At 36.2% G+C, this 25,215-nt stretch overlaps 2 protein-coding genes across 4 annotated transcripts in view; both read left to right on the top strand.

The window, feature by feature from the left end:
* Positions 1-25,215, top strand: part of LOC112050788 (zinc finger protein 260-like) — a 190,619-nt gene that overhangs the window by 2,289 nt on the left and 163,115 nt on the right. Inside the window, exons 2-4 of one of the 2 annotated variants that reach the window (XM_052889573.1) lie at positions 634-1,119; positions 5,339-5,447; positions 6,577-9,164. In XM_052889573.1, the coding sequence (XP_052745533.1) occupies positions 847-1,119; positions 5,339-5,447; positions 6,577-8,294 (2,100 nt within the window). In that variant the 5' untranslated portion in view covers positions 634-846 and the 3' untranslated portion in view covers positions 8,295-9,164. Of the gene's footprint in view, positions 1-633; positions 1,120-5,338; positions 5,448-6,576; positions 9,165-25,215 lie in introns of those variants that run through there. The other variant, XM_052889575.1, reaches the window with a different exon arrangement.
* Positions 10,439-25,141, top strand: LOC128198009 (zinc finger protein 260-like). Of its 2 annotated transcripts, none has more exons than XM_024089136.2 (4): positions 10,439-10,586; positions 12,518-12,983; positions 13,056-13,128; positions 15,094-25,141. In XM_024089136.2, the coding sequence occupies exons 2-4, from the start codon at positions 12,714-12,716 to the stop codon at positions 16,911-16,913; spliced, it is 2,163 nt and encodes a 720-aa protein (XP_023944904.2). In that variant the 5' UTR covers positions 10,439-10,586; positions 12,518-12,713; the 3' UTR covers positions 16,914-25,141. The 2 variants fall into 2 exon arrangements, with proteins under 2 accessions (XP_023944904.2, XP_023944905.2); XM_024089137.2 differs by lacking the exon at positions 10,439-10,586 and adding an exon at positions 10,620-10,737.

Genomic DNA, 25,215 nt, shown 5'->3' with positions numbered 1-25,215 from the left:
GCTGCTCAAGCATGTCAGTTGTTCTTAACACGTTCGCTGGAGGACAAGGTCAATTGACTTACTTGCAGTGTGGCTACTTAAAACGTAGACTGCCCTGTGGTGCGAAGGGCGTAACTTTTTTTTGGTGTAGGATAGAAAAGAGACAAATATATATTTATGAAGTGCTATTAAACCAGGACTCCGTGGCATACCTATCTCATTACGAGGTCAAAAGACCCAATGTAAGAATAAAACTTTTTACTTCAGTGCGGCATGGGGAATTTTGACTTTGTAGTTTCTTTTTCTTATATATTCTAAACAAATGAATCCGCTGAAAAATGCCTTCAAACATAGGTCAGTTGGTTCGTTATTTAGCATTATCAAAAATAAATTCCTTTGTCTATGTTATATTCCAGCCAAAAAAGGATTTTGGCGTCTCCAAGAGTAATGAAGTCGATGGACCTCGTACTGCACCACAGCAAGTTTTAGTACGAGGTCAACACCAGGGAAAAGTACAGAAACATAAGTGCTGTAACTAATGTGTTATTTAAATCCAATAAATCAAATGTATGCAACATTCATGGTAGACTTTACTGATTTACTATGTAGGCTAACCTACCCATATTTATATTCGCTATTTTTTTTTATCTACAGATTCAAAAGCCTTAGCAAGCCAGAGATTATCAGTGGCAAGTAGACTTTTCCACAGTGACTTGCAATTTTAAAAGCATGATGAAGACAAACAGATTCAGACGAAACTACACAGTGGTGATGAAACAGTTGCTGTGAAAACTGAGCGGCTTCAGTTTTCACAACAACTGTTTCATCAAGACTGTTTTATTGATTCGTATATCAGCTGACGGAACCATGGAAGTGAAAAATGAACATGATGAACTTGCATCGCACGGACAGCACTCAGTATCTGAGGAGAGCAACACTGAGTTGAAGTCAAAGCTACTGGCTGATGCTCTCCGGGAGGTTCTCCAAGGAACACAAGCTTCAAGCTCCATATTTGCGGACCAGTTGGTCAAACTACAGGATGTGTTGAAGTATGAAAGTACTACATTTGGGTGTACTCTTTGTGGTGAGGAGTTTCCGCATGAAGAGGAGTACAATGCTCATATGGACGCGCATTTGCAGGTGAGACATTAAGATTCGAATTTTTGGTTTAATAGGGAAAATGTTGTTTTCAACCAATATTCGACTCACCGCTGAGCTCGAGTCTCTTCTCAGAATGAGAGGGGTTAGGCCAATAGTCCACCACGCTGGCCCAATGCAGATTGGCAGACTTCACACACGCAGAGAATTAAGAAAATTCTATGTCTATAAGTATGCAGGTTTCCGCACGACGTTTTCCTTCACCGTTTGAAACACGTGATATTTAATTTCTTAAAATGCACACAACTGAAAAGTTGGAGGTGCATGCCCTGAACCAGATTCAAACTGACACCCTCCGGAATCGGAGGCAGAGGTCATATCCAGTGGGCTATCACGACTTACAATAGGGAAGATGGCTAGATCTCAATATATTGATTTTTATGACACAAAAATCTATTAAAAATCTTTTATCCTATTTACACAGATTAAAGAATAATAGGCAGATAGAGCATATGGAACACGGCGGGCTTGCGGCCATTCTGAATACAAATAAAAAAATAAGACATTCTTGAGTCAGTACGACACAAAGCATCGCATCAATATATTTCAATATTATTGAAAAAAAATTGGCTTGTTATGTTTTTAAATATTTTAAAAACTGTTTACATAAACTAAAAAATAAGATGGAGTATTTTTTTATGATGGCAATTTGCGTAATTGTTGTTTGTCTTAAATCTTGAAATACAAATGATGAAAAAAGTTTGTATATGCAGATGTCAACGAGACACGTTATGTTTGTTTTTTTATAGGTTTCACCACCTCACTGAGCTGCTTGTATTGGCTCATTTTGTATCATTCTTTATCCTGTGCCTATTTAGATGAAAATTCATACATTTTGACATAAAAAAGTCATATTTAATGTGTTTTTTTTCCATTATATGAAGTATAAACATAAACACAAAGATTTTTGTAATTTTGTGTGAATGCCCATACAAATCTAATCAATGTAGTCATTCATTTGTGTCATTTTGTAGTGGGCGTTTTTAAACTATTCATGGCAGTGCCGCAAATATGACCCTTAAAATCCCTGTAGCTCTGAAAGTATTGAGTGCAGATACCCTGACTTCTACATAATTGCTTTCCTATTAGCATACTCTCTTTAGTGAAACTTGATGTAAATTTAATTAAAAAATGACAAAACATATAAGCCCCTACCACTAGCCCTATCCCGTTTTGTAATTATTAATAACTAGCTGACGCCGCGTGGTTTCACCCGCGTGGTTCCCGTTCCCGTAGGAATACGGGGATAATATATAGCCTATAGCCTTCCTCGATAAATTGTCTATCTAACACTGAAAGAATTTTTCAAATCGGACCAGTAGTTCCTGAGATTAGCGCGTTCAATCAAACAAACAAACAAACAAACAAACTCTTCAGCTTTATTATATTAGTATAGATATGAACTTTATACAATAACAATAAAGCTCAAATTGACTACATTTTAGTTTGAAAACATTTGTATGGGAAAAAGAAAAGGGCTATTTTTATAGTTTTCCCGGCAATTATTCGATTTTTTCTCGCCGTTAAAACCAACGTAGAACTTCAATGAACATTTTAAAAAAGAATTGGTCAAATTGGTCCAGGTGTTGTTGAGTTATGCGCTTACCAACACATTTTGCGATTAATTTTTATATTATAGATAGATATTGTGTTAGTATACATTCCACAGTGACATACATTTTGAAGAGCATGATGAAGACAAACTGAATCAGAAGAAACAACAAAGTGTTGATGAAACAGTTGTTGCGAAAATTGAATGTCTTCAGTTTTCATTCAGTTTTCACAACTGCTTCAACAAAACTGTTGACTTGACTGTATGTTGGCTGATGGAAACATGGAAATGAATAAAGAACTGTATCTCACACACAACTAAAAAACTAGTTAATCTATACTTATAATAAAACTGGTCGAATTCTATACATTTATTTGCAATTTGAGATTTTACTTATACCATTTGTAACAACAAACGTTAGCGTGGCATAACGGAAGACAGCGCCATCTAGAATCTATACTTATAATACAAATTCTGTACATTCTGTACATTGAAGATATTTTAACATTATTTGTTGGGGGCAGTATAATCGATACTGAAGCTAAAAATATTTTTTTGTTATTATGACTGTTTTTTTGTTATTCGGGCATCACGCTGAAACTACTGAATGAATTCAAATGAAACTTGGCACGGTTTAAGACCATAATACAGAGAAGGTTATAGGATACTTTTTATTGCGAAAATAAAATAAGAAGGGGGTGAAATAGGGGTTGAAAGTTTGTATGGAAAGTCCTTCATTTTTAGTATTACAGTTTTAAAAATTTGTTCCTAAATCATAAAAAAATACGAAATATAAAGTAATCCAAAAATTTTTAATATTCAACCCCTTTAGGTGGTGAAGTAGGGCGTGAAAGTTTACATTGATTTCCTCGCGGACGAAGTTGCGGGCGTCCGCTAGTAATAACTAAAATTCTCAGACCAATTATTGTAGTACATGATCAACGATCTAATGCGAGTATAAAAACTGTCTCTATAGAATCGATGTTAAATGGTTGTAATCGTGTTCGTCGGTTAAAGAGCTCCGTAAAAATACCTTTTTGTGTAATTGAATTGTGAAAAAAACGGGCAAAGTATAAGATATATACCAAATCTAAGCTCGTTTTCTTCAGAAAATGACAGACAATTTTGTTCGTGACTATGAGTGCGATACAGGTCCTTCTATGATTGGTCTGAGCTAAAATTATAATTATTAAATGTAAAATTAAAATGATGACCAAGATTATAAAGATCTAATTAGTTAGTAATTTTAGTTAAAAATAATAATAAAATTGTTTAGTGTTAAACCTATATTATATAAAAATCAAAGCCACTTTTTGTTGTAATTTTATTACTCAAGAATGGGCTCATTTATCCAAATCAAATGGTTGTAATCCGTGGCGCAGTGGTATGCGCGGTGGATATACAAGACGGAGGTCCTGGGTTCGATCCCCGGCTGGGCAGATTGAGATTTTCTTAATTTGTCCAGGTCCGGCTGGTGGGAGGCTTCGGCCGTGGCTAGTTACCACCCTACCGGCAAAGACGTACCGCCAAGCGATTTAGCGTTCCGGTACGATGCCGTGTAGAAACCGAAAGGGGTGTGGATTTTCATCCTCCTCCTAACAAGTTAGCCCGCTTCCATCTTAGACTGCATCATCACTTACCATCAGGTGAGATTGTAGTCAAGGGCTAACTTGTAAAGAATAAAAATAAAAAAAAATAAAAAAAAAATCGGTCGAGTGGTTCTTCATTTATCACATTATTTGTAACAAATGAATTCAGGGGTAGAGCAGGCCTGGCGCACTCTGTGTTATAGCAAACGAACATGGTCGGGAGCCTTCCAGATCCATCCAATCCATAAGTTTATAGATTTTGTGATTTTGAAGTCAGTTAAATTTTTTTGTTAAAAATATTTAATTTTATTTTCTGTTTTTAGTGTCGTAGCATTTAATTTTCAGAGAAATCGGTTTAGTAATTTTGTGTTATAATGAAAATAACGAAATTACTATGAAAAATAAATGGGACCAATCTGGAAGTGTACTCATTCAAACAAAAAAAGAATGGGGATGATGACTAGGTTTGAATATATTGATTTTTATGATACATTCGGGTAAATAAGGTCAATGTTAATTAATTTATACATGAAAAGCAAAGATTGTCTGGATATTTGCAAAAAAAAAGAGTATATAAAATTTCAAAATCTATTAAAAATCTTTTATTGTGTTTAGATGAAATTTCATACAGCTTCCTTACATTAAATGTGATTTTTTAATACAGGAACACATAAACGCACAAATAACAGAGATATTAGTAATTTTGTTTGAACGCGCATACAAATCTAACGATCATTACATTACCTACGACGTCACTAACTCGTGCCATTTTGTATGGGGCGTTTTTCAGGGATCCGCGGCAGCGCCGCAAATCTGACCCTTCAAATCCCTGTAACTCTGAAAGTAATGATCGCAGATACCCTGTTCATTTTACAAAATTGCTTTACTGTTAGCATACTCTTAATTTATATACAATTTAAAAAACTGTCATCATCCCTATTATGAAAGTTGGTTAAGAAACGACGAAAATGGTAACAAACATACGCGTCCAATTGAGAACCTCCTCCTTTTTTGTGAAGTCGGTTAATAAACTACATGAGTATTTCTTTTTGTCTTGTAGGAAAGTGATGGAGGTACTGAGAATGTGACGTCACAAGAGTGTGCGCCGCACACAGCTGAGCTGGCTGGCTGCGACTCGTATCCTCCCACAGGCTTGGCTCTACCTTCAGGTAAGTGAGCAGAGAACAGATGAAATAACTTTTTTTTTTTATTATAATTAAACAATACACATCACTATCTAGCCCCAAAGTAAGCATACAGAGTAGCTTGTGTTATGGGTACTGAGATAGTTGATATTATAATATTATTATACAATTATATACTACATATAAATACTTATATAATGTATAAATACACACAGACACTGGAAAACACCCATGTTCATCACACAAATATTTTCCAGTTTGGGAATCGAACCCACGGCCGTGGATGTAGAAAGCAGGGTCACTCAAATTCGAATTTGGCGGCCGCGTGGCGCAGTGCAACAGTTCACATTAAAATTCTCACTTATCTTGGTCCATTAACATAAAGACAGTCTCTTAATGTAGAGATAACAACTAACATCTTAGCATTCCATGGATTCACCGTGCGGGTGGCGGGTCCATCGTTTGGCAGAGAGAAAATCTCTGAGCAGATTGCCGAACTAGGCCGTTTAATGTACCCGGGGTAAATTGAACGGCCTATACGTTCACTGAAATGGCTACAAAGTACTTCATGCATGCTACGCCCCTGGTCTGTTCGTCCAATAGGGATGATGACAGTTTTTTTAAATTGTAATATAATAAATTGTAAAAGTAACAGGATATCTGCCGTCATTAGTTTCGGAGCTACAGGGATTTAAAGGGTCAGATTTGCGGCGCTGCCGCGGATCCCTGAAAAACGCCCCATACAAAATGGTACGATTTAAATACGCCGTAGGTACATAATGATCGTTAGATTTGTTGGGGATTCAAACAAAATTACTAATATCTTTGTTATTTTTGCGTTTATGTTTATAGTTCATGTATTAAAAAATGTCACATTTAATGTAAGGAAGGTAAAACTGTATGAATTTTCATCTAATTACGATAAAAGATTTTAATAAATTTTGAAATTTTATATTATTTATTTTGCAAATATCCAGACAATCTTTGCTTTTTATGTATAAATTAGATAAAATTGACCTTATTTACCTAAATGTATCAGAAAAATCAATATATTCAAACCTAGTCATCATCCCCATTACCAAGGCTGCGACATACACCTAATTAGTTTTACGTGTTTATTGTATCAAATAACAGTGATTTTTTTTTCTTTCAGAACGACTTACGAACAAAGATGATGCAACCGAGGAAAATAATCAAGCACTTGATGTTAGAGATGAATTACACGACCAGTCCTCTGACAGTAACAATAAAACAAAGAAAGACATTAAAACACTCACAAATTGTGTAGTCAAACTATATGATATATTTAAAGAACCTGAGATGTCACAAAAATGTGACAGGTTAAATGATGATGAAAAAATGCTCTTAGTTAAACACATAAAGTCCAACACTAAAAAGAAACGAAATCGGAATCCGAAAGGTATAATGTACACTTGCAAACTTTGTCAATTTAAATCCACCTACAATAGTTCCTTAGTTGTACATATGCGAACTCACACTGGTGAAAGACCCTTTTCTTGCAAGTTGTGCACGTATAAAGCAACTCGAAGTTGTCACTTAATCACACATATGCGGACTCATACCGGTGAAAAGCCTTATTCTTGTAATTTGTGCAATTATAGATGTACAATGAGTAGTGCCCTAAATACACATATGAGGACTCACACTGGTGAAAAGCCTTATTCCTGTCAGGTATGTGATTATAAATCTGCAATTAAAATTCAATTAGTGTGTCATATGCGAATTCACACTGGTGAAAAGCCATATACTTGTAAGGTATGCGAATACAAATTTAGATTTGTACAATGCTTAAGGAAACACATGCGTTCTCACACTGGTGAAAAACCAAAACCAAAAAGTTTTACTTGTGACATTTGCAAAAATGTGTTCCAAGATAAAAGGGTTTTACGTAAACACATGAAGTCCCACATTGGAAAGAAAATATTCGCTTGTAAGCTTTGTCCTTACAAATCCACCTACAAAACTAGCTTAGTTTTTCATATACGAACTCACACTGGTGAAAAGCCTTATTCGTGTAAGTTGTGCGACTTTAAATGTGCGGTTAGTGGTAGTTTATTATCACATATGCGGACTCATACTGGTGAAAGGCCCTTTTCTTGTAAGTTTTGTAAGTATAAAGCTGCTCGAAATGATCATTTAATTAGACATATGCGAACTCACACCGGCGAAAAGCCTTTTTGTTGTCATTTGTGCGGGTATAGATTTCCAGTAAAGAGTGCCTTAGTGTCACATATGCGGACTCACACTGGTGAAAAGCCGTATTCCTGTCAGTTATGTAAGTTTAAATCTGCAATTAAGGCTGGCTTAGTGCTACATATGCGAAGTCACACTGGAGAAAAGCCATTTTATTGTGAGCTATGCACGCATAAATGTACCGACAAAAGAAACTTATTCCAACATATGCGTATTCACACTGGTCAAAAGTCATATTCTTGTGATTTGTGCGATCATAAATGTAATAGTAAAACTAACTTAAGGATACACATGCGTACTCACACTAGTGAAAAACCGTACGCTTGTAATGCATGCGAGTTCAAATGTAAGCACAAGCAAAACCTAGCAAGTCATATTAAACGAACTCACTCTAATGAAAAGCCTTATTCTTGTAATTTGTGCGAGTATAGATCTAAAGAAAGTTATGCCCTAGTGAAACATATGCGGACTCACACTGGTGAGAAGCCATACGCTTGTAAGTATTGCGAGTACAAATGTTCAGATAATGGTAACTTACATAAACATATTATGCAAAGACACACTAGTGAAAAGCGATTCGCTTGTGACTTATGCAAATTCAAAACTTGCTTGAAAAGCACACTAGTTAACCATTTGCGTTGTAAACACACTAGTTAAGCATTCTTGTAAGTTATTATAAGCAGGATTCGTCATCAACCCATATTCGGCTCACTGCTGAGCTCGAGTATCCTCTCAGAATGAGAGGGATTAGGCCAATAGTCCACCACGCTGGCCCAATGCGGATTGGCAGACTTCACACACGCAGAGAATGAAGATAATTCTCTGGTGTGCAGGTTTCCTCACAATGTTTTCCTTCACCGATTGAGACACGTGATATTTAATTTCTTAAAATGCACACAACTGAAAAGTTGAAGGTGCATGCCCCGGACCGGATTCAAACCGGAATCGGAGGCAGAGGTCATATCCACTGGGCTATCACTGCTCAAATGAGTCTTTGTAAGCAGGATTAATAGTCAGTAAAAAGGAATGCCCAACCAACCCCGGTCCAGGCATTTAAAAATAGTTAACATTATTCATTGTAAACCTACATTTAATTTTCAATTAAAATAAATAATTGAATACTGAATTATTTTATTTTCTCGCAATCGTAGTGAAAAGCAGAGTGTAACACGCGGGGCTAAGCCCATTATAAACTCGCCTTACGGCTCGTGCCTTAAAATACCTTGTTAATAATCTTAGCCTGGGTCTTTTTAGCCCTTCGTATAACAATCTACTATTAGTTACTGTCATTACAAACTAAAATATTAGTACATAAAATAAGTTAGTACTAAAATACAAATACTAACACTAGATTTAAGGAATTATTGTAACTAATAAAAACTATTGTAAGTAAGAGTAAGGATAAAATTAAAGGCTTTACTATTATCTATTATGTTAATTTGAATTATCAAAAAGCTGAAGATCATTTTGTGGTTTTGTTTTAAAAATTAAAAATTAAAAAAAAATATATTTACATAAACTGTGCTATATTTTGTCTTTCACATTTTAACTAATTTTTACAGGTACTTAAAACTTCTTCTTACCTCACGATGTTTTCCCTTCACCGTATGAGACACGTGATATTTAATTTCCTTATATGCACACAAATGTAATGTTGGAGGTGCATGCCTCGGACCGGATTCGAACCTACGCCCTCCGAATCGAAGGCCGAGGTCATATCTACTGGGCTATTACGGACGCATTAAGAGTAAATGCGCACTAGTTATAGCCTCAATAGCTCAACGGTGAGAGCAGTCGGACTCATCACCGAGTGGTGGTTCGATCCCCGCCCCATTGGTCTATTGTCGTACCCACTCCTAGCACAGTCTTTCCCGACTAGTTGGAGGGGAATGGGAATATTAGTCATATTATAAGAAGATATGACAAATATTAAAAAAAAAAGTTATAGTTATGTATTATTTCTCGCGGAGCAATTTAGTCATCTTGTTTTGACTTTTTCATTTGATATTTATATAGCCTATGTCACTGGGCCAATAAAACGAATCTTATAACATCTCATTCAATAAAATCGGTCCAGTAGTTTGGGTGTTACTGTGGAACAAATATACATACATACAGAGACTGCCAAAATCATTATCCTTCCTTTAGCTTCGCCGGGTAAAAAAAAATAATTCAACACTTTTCAAGTAAGCGGCACAGAAATCTTAGTTGAGAACTTGAAATTAAGCTTTTCTAGGCTCGCGCCACTTCCGAAATTCAGCTTTCTCGGTTTATTTGTATTTATTACTAAGCCGAATTTTCTGAGTTCTATGGACTAGTATTTACCTTTTAGTGGGTTTCTTCAGGTTAGTGATATTAATTTTATCTTTGGGTTAGTGGTACTTAAGCCTAGTTCGGACTACTTTAGTATTTTAGTAGAGTACTAACAATTTTTGGATTCACCGCCCAAAAATTGTTCGTGCTCGACTAAATAAAGTAGTCCGAACTTCATTTGACGTTTGTGCTAGACGTGACTCACAATTTTTGAAAAATCCGCCCAAAAATCGTTCGTACTCGCTTATAATACTTGTACCGAATCGTAAATCTATGCATAAAATACATACTAACACAGACGACAAATGAAGCATACGAAAGTAGTCCGAACTAAAGACAAAACGTAGTGATTTTATACTCTATGATCAAAGTCAAAGACAAGATAATATTTCATGACTTGACATGTGTATCTATTTAATTATTAATCTGTGCTTGACATTGAGTGATTGACATGACAGCTTCATTTGAGTTTGACGTTTGTGATTGACAGTTGTGGTGTTCTTTCCTCTGTTTTTCACGAAATTAATTTTTAATTTCAATTGTTTTCTAATTTCTGCAAGTTAGGTTAAGGAGTAATTTTAAAGTATATTATCTATGTAGGGAATTCATGAAACGACAATTTTCTTTTTTAATAAGGTAGGCATATTATATTAAAAACAATATCATTTACCGGTCTATCTTCTGTGTGCCTATTCCAAGCAACTCTACATCATAAAGAAATATTTTAGATAAGATCGTGCTTGCAAATTGTTTGGCATCGCTACGAGAGAGCAATAGAATCATATAGGTACTGAAAAATTGCATTTTTTTTAACTTGTTTGATACGTGGTCACGTCAGTTTATAATATTAAGCTTAAAGAAAATTCAAAGGGATACAATATTTTGCACACCTGCTCCAGCTTTACTGATATAGAAACAGTGCAAGAAGTAAAGAATAGTATACTTATGGACTATTACTAATGCCCCTTGGTTTACTCGCGACGAAACCTACCAATATCTGGAAATGCCAACTATCTGTTTGACGGCCTCCGTGGCGCAGTGGTATGCGCGGTGGATTTACAAAACGGAGGTCCTGGGTTCGATCCTCGGCTGGGCAGATTGAGATTTTCTTAGTTTGTCCAGGTCTGGCTGGTGGGAGGCTTCAGCCGTGGCTAGTTACCACCCTACCGGCAAAGACGTACTGCCAAGCGATTTAGCGTTCCGGTACGATGCCGTGTAGAAACCGAAAGGGGTGTGGATTTTCATCCTCCTCCCAACAAGTCAGTCCGCTTCCATCTTAGATTGCATCATCACTTACCATTAGGTGAGATTGTAGTCAAGGGCTAATTTGACATGCTCGATGAGTAGTTGACAGCAGAGCTGTGGCTTGCCTGTCAGAAACTGCACTAAACCACAACTCACCTGCTAACAACTGATTGCAGATATCAAATACAAAAAAAAATGCATTGTATGGCTTTATGCCTGCTATGTCTATTAGGTTGTTGTATTGGAAGAAGTACTAATTTTAAGCATTCTGTACTAATATAACTTTAGAATTTAGATTGTCACATTTTCTGTAAAAGAAAGTCTTGTTAGTTACACTATTTGTAACTCAAAAATGGCTAGGCAGATTTGGCTGAAAATTAGTGGAGAGGTAGCTTAAAACCAGGTCACGGACATAAGATACTTAGTGTAGGGTAGGGGTAGGTTAGAGATAGGAAAGGGTTTGAGTAGGGTAGGGGTAGTATTAGTGCAAAGTTTTATTCAGATTTAGTTTCATTTGGAACCCTCTGCTTTAATTTTCTTTAAGAAAACTTCGAAAAACATAGTCCAATGCGTTGGTTATACCAAATCTGCGCCACTTTCGACACCAAGTTACATGAGGCTCTGCAAGTCTCAATGATGAGTCACATGGTGCAATAGTTAGAAGCAAGTTTGTGTTAGGGGTCACGATGCTCAGTAATGAGAAATATGACACAAGGAAGAGGAGGAGCTTCAATTTTGATTTTGTGACTTTATAGACTATTATTATTTATTTTATAATTTATACTAGTGAAGAATTACTATATTTTTTTTGCTAAGTTTTTTGCTAAGAAAATTAAGGCTCTTATTTTATAAACTAAGGCTTATCTATGCTAATAATTTTACCGGCAAAAACTGGCTACTGTAGGCAAAAGACCGATCAAAATGGCAGCACCTGGAGGAGGCCTTCACCGTAAAGGGTTCTTCTTTTAAATAAAAGGGAAGATATAATAAATAAACATTTTAAAATTGTAAAATTACTTAATTTATCAATTAACAAATTAAAATACTTATTACCTAATTAATTGTAAATAAGAAAAAATAAAAGGCTTTTTTATTTTATTTTATTTATTTATCTATGCTAATATTATAAATAGGCAATGTTTGGCATTGTACTCATAGGTAATCTCTCTCTTAATACCACAAACTTTACCTCTTTATAATAATAGTATAGACTAGCGATTTTCTGTATTTGTTCTTCAATCTTTTTTTTCAATACTTTTTAAAATCCTACAAAATCAGGGCTTTTATTTTATCAATTAAGGCAGATCCATAATTTGTTGTAGTTAACAATTCAAGAGAATAAAAATATGAAACTGTTGCATAATACCAACAAGTAACTTTGTGGTGACCGCCCTGGGACAGCGCAGTGACTTACACAGTATAGAAGAGAATGATGAAGACAAATACACAGAATCAGAAGAAACTGTACACAGTGGTGACACAGTTGTTGTGAAAACTGGAGACAGTCTTGACTGAAACATGGAAGTGAAAGAAGAATATGATGAACTGGTTGCATCTCACGGACAGCACTCAGTACCTGAGAGCAACACTGAGTTGGAGTCAAAGCTACTGGCTGATGCTCTCCGGGAGATTCTCCAAGGGACTCGAGCTTCAAGCTCAATAGTTGCAGACCAGTTGGTCAAACTACATGATGTGTTGAAGTATGAAAGTACTACATTTGGGTGTACTCTTTGTGGTGAGGAGTTTCTCCATGAAGAGGAGTACAATGCTCATATGGACTTGCATCAGGTGAGACAGATGTCCGTAATTCTGATGAATTTGTTAAGGGACAGTAATTTCATGTATTTGTTTGTCTTGTAGGAAAGTGATGGAGATACTGAGTATGTGACGTCACAAGTGTGCGAGTCTTGTACAGACTTGGCTCAACCTTCAGGTAAGTGAGCAGAGAACATATTTATATCATAGGAAATCTCACTCATCACCATCATCATCATCATATCAGCCGACGGACGTCCACTGCAGGACATAGGTCTTTTGTAGGGACTTCCAAACATCACGATACTGAGCCACCTGCATCCAGCGAATCCCTGCGACTCGCTTGATGTCGTCAGTCCACCTGGGGGGGGGGGTCGGCCAACACTGCGCTTACTAGTGCGGGGTCGCCATTCCAGCACTTTGGGACCCCAACGTCCATCGGCTCTTCTGGATATACCTGTAATCAATTCGGCATCTCTGCAATGACCTTAGCACAGCCCAGGTTTCCACCGAATCGAAGACTTTCTCATAGTCCACAAACACTAAGCATAGTGGCTGGTTATACTCGTGGGACTTCTGTATAACCTGCCGCAGCGTATGGATGTGGTCTATGGTACTATAAAGCCTTTTCGGAAACCGGCTTGTTCGGAATTTTGAGGAAAATAATAAAAATACACTCTTTTACTTGGACAGTGCAGTGCAGGGTATCGACCTTTAAAACCTATTAATTTCTCATTGGAAATTTGTCAATTTTTATATTGTATAGCTCCTTGGGCCTTATTAGAAGGGTCAAAGTCACTCAGCGGGCGATGGAGCGAGCTATGCTTGGAGTTTGTCTGCGTGATTGAATCAGGAATGAGGAGATCCGCAGACGAACCAAAGTCACTGACATAGCTCAGCGAGTCGCGAAGCTGAAGTTGGCAGGCCACATAGTTCGAAGAGCCGATGGACGTTGGGGTCCCAAGCTGCTGGAATGGTCACCCCGCACCAGAAAGCGCAGTGTTGGTCGACCCCCCACTAGGTGGACCGAGGATATCAAGCGGGTTGCAGGGAGCCGCTGGATGCTGGCGGCTCAAGATCGTTGTGCTTGGAGGTCCATGCAAGAGACCTATGTCCAGCTGTGGACGTCTATCGGCTAATCTTTCCTTTAAGGTATATTGTATAGTAGCAGTCTCCGCTCGGTTATTTGCTCGGTTTGCATAAGCGTCATACAAAAACATGTTATGTTATGTGATAAGTTGCAGATCTGGCATATATTCACAGTGACTAATAAAAATCGGTTTTTGCATACGTTGTGTTTCGCAACTTCCATCAATCGGCTTACGTGCTGAAAATCGAGAAATGTTTTTGGAAAATTTTTACTCCTTTATTTGTAGATTAGGGGGGGGGGTGTCTATATCAACATTTATCCAATTTGGGGATCCGTTTGTAAAATATTAAGTTTTAAGAGCTAATTTGTCAAGTTTCTTTGGGGTTCCTTCCCCTGCATGCAAAGTGAAGATGATTTTTGTGCATCAAATATCATCGGTGTTATTGTGCATCAAATAAGGGTTTAAAACTATAATTCAATCTACGGATCCCTACAATGCGCGTGGCCCGGTTGGCACTTAGCCAGTTTCTTACTTTTTCTGTTTTCTGTATTCCTCGACCTGAATTAATTGTAATTCTTGTTTGCCTGAAAGGTGTATGATTTAATTATTGACGACCGTTTGTATTTACATTTTATTTGTTCGGCACTTGGCCGGTTTTTTAGTGCATGTTTTCATGCGTATTTTAGCATTTTCCTAGTACATACAATCCAATGTCTATTAATAGCTGTTAGGAGTTGAGAGGAACTCATCGTTACTTTAGCTCTGCTGGTATATCTTGGTGATCCATTCTAATAATCAATCACTGCAACGTTTTTAATCACGAGAGAATTAAGATAATTCTCTAGTATGCACTCACGATGTTTCCTTCACCGATTGAGACACGTGATATTTAATTTCTTAATATGAACACAACTGAAAAGTTGGAGGTGCATGCCCCGACCCAGATTCGAACCCACACCCTCCGTAATCAGAGGCAGAGGTCATATCCACTGGGCTATCACGGCTTCAAGTGTTTTGTTGTAGCAAAAAACATAAGAAATATTTTGTTTCAGCCGCCCCACTGCCGGCGCTAATTGTGACCAAAGAAGATAATGGAATCGAAGAAAACAAAAAAGCAGTAAATATTAGAGAAGAATTACACGACCAGTCGTCGAAGGTCAACAATATAACTAAGACAGACATCAAAGCATACACTAATTGTGAAGTCAAACTATATGATATATTGAAAGAACCAGAGAAATCAAGAAGTTATGTTAGCTCTTTTGATGATAAAACTGAAACAAACATGAAATTTAATGTATTCACAAATTGTATAGTCAAACTATATGATATATATAAAGAACCTGAGATGTCACAAAAATGTGACAGGTTAAAGGATGATGAAAAAAAGCTCTTAGTTAAACACATAAAGTCTCACACCAAAAATAAATTGTTCGCTTGTGAGCTTTGTCAATTCAAATCCAACTACAATAGTTGCTTAGTTTTACATATGCGAACTCACACTGGTGAAAAGCCTTTTTCTTGCAAGTTGTGCGAGTATAAAGCCGCTCGAAAATGTCACTTAATTTCACATATGCGAACTCACACTGGTGAAAAACCTTATTCATGTGATTTGTGCGAGTATAGATGTACAGTAAGTAGTGCCCTAAATACACATAAGAGGACTCACACTGGTGAAAAGCCTTATTCCTGTAAGTTATGCAAGTTTAAATCTGCAGACCGTAGTGGCTTGGTGAGACATATGCGAAGTCACACTGGTGAAAAGCCGTATTCTTGCAAGGTATGCGAGGGTAAATTTAGGTCTAGCCAAAGCTTAGGAAAACACATGCGTTCTCACACTGGTGAAAGACCAATACCAAAAAGTTTTACTTGTGACATTTGCAAAAATGTGTTCCAAGATAAAAGGGTCTTACGTAAACACATGAAGTTCCACATTGAAAGAATATTCGCTTGTAAGGTTTGTCAATATAAATCCATCTATAAAACTAGCTTAGTTGTTCATATGCGAACTCACACTGGCGAAAAGCCTTATTCGTGTAAGTTATGCGAGTTTAAATGTTCGGTTAGTGGTGACTTATTGAAACATATGCGAACTCACACTGGTGAAAAGCCCTTTTCTTGCAAGTTGTGCAAGTATAAAGCCGCTCGAAAATGTCACTTAATTTCACATGTGCGAACTCACACTGGTGAAAAACCTTATTCTTGTAATTTGTGCGAGTATAGATGTACAGTAAGTTGTGCCCTAGTGAGACATATGCGGACTCACACTGGTGAAAAACCTTATTTCTGTCAGTTATGTGAGTATAAATCTGCAGACAAAAAAAGCTTAGTGTCACATGTGCTAATTCACACTGGTGAAAAGCCATATTGTTGTCAATTGTGCGCGTATAAAACTACACACGAAAGGAACTTATTGCGACATATGCGTACTCACACTGGTGAAAAGTCTTATTATTGTGATTTGTGCGATTATCAATCTAGTACCAAAAGTTACTTATCAATACACATGCGTTCTCACACAGGTGAAAAACCATACGCATGTAATTTATGCGAGTACAAATGTAGTCACAAAGGTAGCCTCGTGGGTCATATGCGCACTCATACTGGTGACAAAACGCCAAAACCATACTCATGTAGTATATGTAAGCGCAAATTTTCCGATAGTAGTCACTTAAGAGTACATATGCGGATTCACACTGGTGAGAAACCATACGCTTGTAAGTTATGCGAGTACAAATGTTCAGATAATAGTAACTTACGTAGACATGTTATGCAAAGACACACTGGTGAAAAGCCATTCGCTTGTGACTTATGCGACTATAAAGCTTGTCAGAAAATTAGCCTTGTGTATCATTTGCGAAAACATTATTAAAGCAATCTTCTTATTAGTCAACTAGTAGACGCCGCGCGGTTTCACCCGTGTGGTTCCCGTTCCCGTAGGAATACGGGGATAAAATATAGCCTATAGCCTTCCTCGATAAATAGGGCTATCTAACAATGTAAGAATTTTTCAAATCGGACCAGTATTTCCTGAGATGAGCGCTGTCAATCAAACAAACAAACAAACTCTTCTGCTTTATAATATTAGTATAGATGTGTGCAGAATTGCACACGAAATTCGATCAAGGTAAGCATTATTTATTTCAGTTTCATTATTTATTATTTCTGTCAGTTATGTGAGTATAAATCTGCAGACAAAAAAAGCTTATTGTTACATGTGCGAATTCACACTGGTGAAAAGCCACATTGTTGTCAGTTGTGCACATATAAAAGTACAAAGAAAAGGAACTTAATGCAACATATGCGTACTCACACTGGTGAAAAGTCTTATTCTTGTGATTTGTGCGATTATAAAGGTAGGTACTAAAAATAACTTATTGATACACATGCGCTGTCACAGTGGTGAAAAACCATACGCTTGTAATTTATGCGAATTTAAATTTTAATTTATTTAATTTAATTTTAATATATTTTTAATAATTAAATGTAAGCACAAGCAGAATCTAGGTCATATGCGCACTCACACTGGTGAAAAGCCATATTCTTGTGATATATGCAAGCGTCAATTTTCTTATGGTAGTCACTTATTGGTACACATTAGAAGACACACTGGTGAGAAGCCATACGCTTGTAAGTTTTGCAAGTTAACATGTGCAGATAAAAATAGCTTATCGAAACATACGCTAATTCACACTGGTGAAAAGCCATTCGCTTGTGATTTTTGCGAGTTCAAAGCCCGTCAGAAAATTAACTTAGCGACTCACATGTGAAAACACTATTAAACCATTATTCTTATAAGTCAATGTGAGCAGAATTGCACACGGAATTCGACCAGGGTAAACATTAGGTGGGCAGGTTAGAAATAATGTACGCACCTTGTTCTCGTCAAACAAGTCCAGTGCAAGTACAAACCTAATTGATTATATTTTAAAATAAACTACTCGTAACTGTGTCAAAATAATTTGACAACAAATACGACGATTAAATCCATTTTAATCTTTAAAGGAGCGTTTACTCATATTTCTTAAAAAAAGGAAAATATATTTTTTTTTCAAAATCGGTAAATCTTTGCGCGATCTACCAGATGCTCTCTGGTAGATAGCTTATGACCAGAGAGCATCTGGTCTACTAACACCCCTTAAAGGGATCGCTGTGTTTACTGTACGTACATACAATAATAATGTTTTATTTATTTTAATGAATTTCCTTAAATATTCAAATGTATTATTTAATATGTTTACAAATAAATTGAATTGAAGTAAATATTGTTTATTTATGTTATGTTTACAATTTCAATGAATATTTAATCAATTTGCTTCCGTCTCAATTTGTGTCTGTATTAATTTCATGTCAATTTAATTGAATTGATGTAACTTTTGTAATTAACTATTGTTATGTTCGTTATGTAGTAAGTACAACAATACATAAATAAACTTACACAATACACTTGCATTGCTTGCTTTCTAAGTGATACTCACTGTCGCTCCCTTCGCTCCGAAGACAACCTAATCTTAAAAATTCCTTCCCATAATACTTCCTTCTGTTCTAAATCCTTTTCTGTTAAAGCTGCTCGGCTCTGGAATTCATTGCCCTTAGACACTCGGCGTGCCCAATCTCTAACCTCTTTCAAACGGCTGGTCAACATGCACTTTTTTCCTCCCTGATCTTTTAATATAACTTATTAATCCAAATTACGCTTGTATGTGTATGTTTTATTTATCAATTATTTTTGAATTATTTTGTTTATTTATTTTTCTTTTGTGTCTTCCCTTAGATGCCGTCTTGTTTTTATGTGTTGCAGGTTTTCATGTATGTATGTATGTGTGTATGTATGTATGTATATATGTATTTCTTTGTATATATGTATGAAGTAGTTAAGTATAGTCTATGTATTATTATTATGTATTATTGCTTAATATTTATGTATTTAAATTACTTAACTTTTCTTATTTTTTGTGTGCGTATACCCAAATCGGTGCTTACGTTTTTTTTTTTCTCTTCCACAGTGGTTGTCTGGAAGAGATCGCTCTTTAGCGATAAGACCGCCATTTGTACATTAGTTTCTAAGTGTTATTATAAGTTATTGTTTATTTTTGTTTTTAATGTACAATTAAGTATATTTCTTCTTCTTCTTCTTCTTGCATTGATTATTTAGTACTCAGCCCCAAAGTAAGCTCACAGCCTTTGGTAATAAGATAGCGAATTTTATCATTATACTTTTATATACTACATAGCAGTGGCGCAGTGTCGGAATTTATGAGAAGTAGGTAACCCCTAAAACCACCAAATTCAGTTCAATATCAGCAACACAATTACGCTTTTTATTTAACCCCAACTGCCTCGCTAGACTTTTACTTAACTTAAGAGTGTGCAATATGTAATTTGGTGGTTACAAATGGTTCTGGATCTCAGATTCTGGAAAAGTCAGGAGCCTGATATTTGGGTAAATGACATTTCAAAGTGTTAGCTTCGTTATGACTATACAAAATACACAATTTGTAAAACTTTTCCCGATAGTTAATTTTTTTGAAAATACATGTTTTGCTCACATTTTGCTTTCAATCTCAGGAAAAGCAAACTTATTTTCTTTAGTTGTTTTGTATAGGAAATTAGGTATATATCTTGAACTTTAATTTACTTGCAATTAGGTAAAAATGGCACATATTAGGGCACATAGTTTGAAGAGCCGATGGACGTTGGGGTCCCAAAGTGCTGGAATGGCGACCCCGCACTAGTAAGCGCAGTGTTGGCCGACCCCCCACCAGGTGGACTGACGACATCAAGCGAGTCGCAGGGATTCGCTGGATGCAGGTGGCTCAGTATCGTGATGTTTGGAAGTCCCTACAAAAGGCCTATATCCTGCAGTCCATCGGCTGATATGATGATGATGATGATGAGGTAAATATGATCTCGCTTGCGCTTCAAATTTTATCCACACGTGTTATTTTAACACAATGATACGGATTCTATAGATGCAGTTTGTTTGAACACATTTGATCAAGATCATATATTGTTGACAGAGAAGTAACCTCTAGCGATGTCCTTTAGAAGGTAATTTTAGGAAAAACTAACTGGTGAGAGACTTCGGCCGTGGCTAGTTACCACCCTACCGGCAAAGACGTACCGCCACGTGATTTAGCGTTCCGGTACGATGTCGTATGAATAGAAAGGAGTGTAGATTTTCATCCTACTTCTAACAAGTTAGCCAGCTTTTATCATAGATTGCATCATCACTTACCATCAGGTGAGATTGTAGTCAAGTGTTAACTTGTAAAGAACGAAAAAAATGGGCGTTATGTATTGGTATACATATCATATGGTATGTTGGGATATATACCAAAAATACATGTCTATCGTACAATGTTGCCGCGCCATGACAAAACACTGTATCTAAAATCTCATATTGGGTTGTTAAACCCATATTCGGCTCACTGCTGAGCTCGAGTTTCCTCTCAGAATGTGACGGGTTAGGCCAATACCCACCACGCAGGCCCAATGCGGATTGGCAGACTTCACACACGTAGAGAAATAAAAAATCGCAGGTATGACGGTTTCCTTACAATGTCTTTCCTGCACCGTTTGAGAAGTGATATTGAACTTCTGAAAAATTGGAGGTGCAGGCCCCGGACTGGTCATATCCGAGGCAGAGGTCATATCTACTATCACTATCACGTCTTTTGGGAGTATCTGTGCGTGATTGAAAAGCAAAAAATAACATCTTACTTATGTGCTACCTTCTGATCAGTTTGAAGGCGGTGCCAATCCTGTGTCATGTTTTAAATTAAAGCCTGAAAGAGTTCTGAAAGAACCACAGTTAAACGGCTTGAATTAAAACATCACTGGCTTGGCACCGCCTTCAAACTGATCAGAAGGTAGGTAGGTAGGGAAGTAAGATGTTGTTTTTTACTTTTTAGTTTAGGTTAATTTTTGAGTTGAAAGTCGGTTGATTTTTTTTTATTATTTTTTTTTTTTTTTTCATTTTTAGTGTTAGCATACAGCTACTGAGTGTGAACAAAAATTAATAAGCAATTAGCTAAAACGTTATTTTCTTATAAGTACCTAAGTCCTACAATGGAAATTTTGATAATTCTACCTTAACTCATACACTAAAATTTCACTCCCCCTTTATCCACAAGTAATATGAATATTCAGAAAAACGTGAAAGGTATCATAACTAATGAGAAGTGGTCTTAACTATCCTCAGTCTTCATTACCAGATCCCCTATGCAGTCACAATCCATATGGGTGGAAAGTTCTCATCAATATAAAATAAATTAATTATACAAATAAAAAAACCCGACTGCATAAAGTATAAAAAAACTGAAAAGAAAAAAAACAAGCTCAGTCCAGAAGTGTAGAAAGCAATTAGAAAACAGTCGGGACCTTAAAAAGGTCCCGACTGTTTTCTAGGTACTTAGGTACTTTATGCAGTCGGGTTTTTTTATTTGTTTAATTAATTTATTTATTTCACACTTTTTAGTTACAATAGATGGTTAATTTCGGATTTATTTATTACGTTTATTACAAAGTACGATAAGTTATACGTCCAACCGAGGTTAAGCAAATATTCAAAAAAACCTACGGAACGCTCGGTGGGCGAATCCGACTCGCACTTGGCGGATTTTTATAATCAATATATTTAATTTAGTCTATTTTATAACTTCACTTCACAAACCTGCTCGCACCTATAGTCTTCCGCCTCGCGTATTTTGTATAGACAACTAATAAATAACGTTTTTCTAATTGTAGTTTTTTTTAAACTTGGCGATGATATACCATTTTAGAATCCTCACAAAAAGCTCTTGAATTTGATACCCATATTGCAATATTAGGAAAAAATTTTTTTTTTCACCTCCAGTCTATAGCGTCTCACAGTCGTCTTGTTATATTTTTTTTAGTTTCACCTATCTAAGAACACTTGGGTTATTGAGACAAATCTAACGATATCCTAATTACGTAAATCCGTTCAGTGGTTTGGAAGATATGAGGTAATAAAGAATATTACATACATACATATATACATACATACATATATACATACATACATACATACAAGATACGCGCGAAAAACATAACCCTTCTTGCAGTCGGGTAATTAAGCAAGTCCAAACACAAGGTAGCTACTGTGAACGAGGAGTTTCCTTAACTGTCCTTCATCTACATCACCAGACCCTCAAACAGTCAAAACAGTCAAAACCCTTCTAGGTGGAAAGTTCTCATCAATACAAATTTATCAAGTCCAAACACAAGGTAGCTACTGTGAACCGTCGAGGAGTTCTCTTCACTATCCTTTGTCTTCATCACCAGACCCTTAATACAGTCAAAACCCATGTAGGTGGAAAGTTCTCATCAATACAAATTAATCAAGCCCAAACAAAAGGTAACTGCTGTTAATCGTTGACGAGTTCCATCGTCTGTATTTTGGCTCCATCATCAGACCAACTCCAGACCTTCATAAAATTGTAGTGGTTTAAAATACCTTATGGGAACACTAACAAACGCACTAGCCGTCTCTACAATTTTCGAAAGTTCCTCTCGATTTCTCCAAGATGCTATCATCAGATCCTGACATTAAAAAATGGGACCACCCTTCAACACAAAAAAGAATTTTCAAAATCGGTCCATAAATGACGGAATTATCGCTGGACATACATAAAAAAATAAAAAAAACATACATACAGCCGAACGTATGTATGTTTTTTCCTCCTCCTTTTTGGAAGTCGGTTAAAAAACAAAAATGAACTTTTGTGTATGTTATACGTGCAACTTGCAACGTGTCCAATACCAACTTGATATAATAAACATCAAATCAAGGATTTAATACATACGCGTACTGGAAAAATGTGTGAATAGAAATTAAACTTTATTATTAAGTTGTTAAAATCTATTTTCCTTTGGACTTTTAGGGAGGCAAATCCGACCTGACAAGGAAGCTCGAAGGGTGTGTTCACGTTCTTTCATATTGTCATCCTTAAAAAAATGATTTTTTTTTTTCATTAAAAGCTTTTCGTAAGAAATCATCTTAAACACATGTTTTATTCGTTATCAACCCATATTCGGCTCACTGCTGAGCTCGAGTCTCCTTTCAAAATTAGGGTTAGGCCAATAGTCCACCACGCTGGCCCAATGCGGATCGGCAGACTTCACACACGCAGAGAATTAAGAAAATTCTCTGGTATGCAGGTTTCCACACGATGTTTTTCCTTTACCGTTTGAGACACGTGATGTTAATTTCTCAAAATACACACAACTGAAAAGTTGAAGGTGCATGCCCCGGACCGGATTCGAAGCCACACCCTCTGGAATCGGAGGCAGAGGTCATATCCACTGGGCTATCACGGCTCACATGTTTTATTACTTATTTATAATTAATTTAAGTTCATATTGTAATGTTTTCTAATATTTTGCTAGATATACTTAAAATAATTAAAATAAAACATTATTATTTAAAACTAGCGGATGCCCGCGACTTCGTCCGCGTGAAACTCTCAACTACCCCTACCCTACCCCTACCCCGTTTTCTAATTATTATTAATATGAACTTTATACCATAGCAATAAAGCTCAAACTGACTACGTTTTAGTTACAAATCATTTGTATGGGAAAAAGAAAAGGGCTATTTTTAGGGTTTTTCCAGCAATAATTCTAATTTTTCTCGCCGTAAAAACCATCCTTGAACTTCAACGAACATTTTAAAAAAAGATTTGGCCAAATTGGTCCAGGCGTTGTTGAGTTATGCGCTTACCAACGCATTTTGCGATTCATTTTTATATTATAGATTTTTTCCACTGGCAATTCTTTGTCAATTTGTCAAGTGTCACAGCGTTTGTCATATGCGTTATAATATATGGTCACCCTATTAGAGAAAGACACTGGCATACACTATACCCTTCCTGCTTGACTCGTTTTTACGTCGGGAGTACGCAGTCCAGTTAGTCTCAACAGGTCCAGTTAGTTGGTTAGACTGTGTGATATCTATCAGTAAGCACCGGATGACATCTAAATATATATAACTGCCTGACATAGTGATCTATCAGCCCAAACCACTGGACGGATTGGGCTGAAATTTCGCATGCAGGTAGAGGTTATGACGTAGGCATCCATTAAGAATTTTGATCAATTCTACCCCCAAGGGGTAAGGGATGAAAATTTGTATTAAACTTTGTCAATTTTCAACCGATCGGGCTGAGACTTTACATGCATAAAGGTACTATGACGTAGGCATCCCCTAAGAAAGGATTTTGATAAATTGTAAGCCTAATGGTTAATAGGATATGAAAATTTGTATGGAAAGTCCTTCATTTTTAGAGTTACACTTTTAAGAAATTTGTTCATAAATCATATAAAAAATACAAAATATAATTCAAGGTTTTCTTTTTTTCAAAATTCTACCACTAAAGGGATGAAATAGGGGTTGAAAGTACATTAATTTCCATGCGGACGAAGTCACGGGCATCCGCTAGTTCGTTATAGAATGTCAATTTCGTATATTTATTTATTATATATCCTTAGTATGCTTACAGCTAAGCCAAAACGCATACAAAGTACAGACTTACAATATAACAGATAAACAAATTACAATATAATCACTATACAATACAAACACATAAATTGCATATTTCCATAAAAATTAAAATTAAAATTCACAGCTGTTTACAATATCAATAAATACATGAAGTTTTATATCAAAAATATCCGCTGAGCAATCAACGAATTGAGCATCGACAGTACCCGATTAGTTGAGGCATTTCGAGCATATTGCGTACGGAACGACTTGATAGCGAAAAAAGGTCGCTTACGACACGACCGAAGCAACTTGCCTGGTTCTCGAATGTCAACTAGTATACGTCAAAGATAGTGAATTAAGCTGCAGGTCTGTCAACGACATTTTATCCTATCACTATTAGTTATTATTATTTATGAATAGTATTTATTATTTATTGTATTGCAATTTCCCATCTCACAGGATATTTAGATTATTTATGTTTAAGTTACCTGGAAGAGATCACTTTTAGTGATAAGGTCGCCTTTTGCCTAAAAATGTATATGTTCTTATGTTATTTTATTTTCTGTGCAATAAAGGTATTATAAATAAATAAATATAATCCGATTACGGCATATAGTCTGTCGACTGATTGCTGATCAAGCCTAGAAACAAAAAAAAAGCTTTTTAT

This window comes from Bicyclus anynana, chromosome 26 (genome assembly GCF_947172395.1).
Source record: "Bicyclus anynana chromosome 26, ilBicAnyn1.1, whole genome shotgun sequence".
Taxonomy (NCBI): domain Eukaryota; kingdom Metazoa; phylum Arthropoda; class Insecta; order Lepidoptera; family Nymphalidae; genus Bicyclus; species Bicyclus anynana.
The sequence above is the reverse complement of the archived record's forward strand: the minus strand, read 5'-3'. Positions and strand labels throughout refer to the sequence as shown.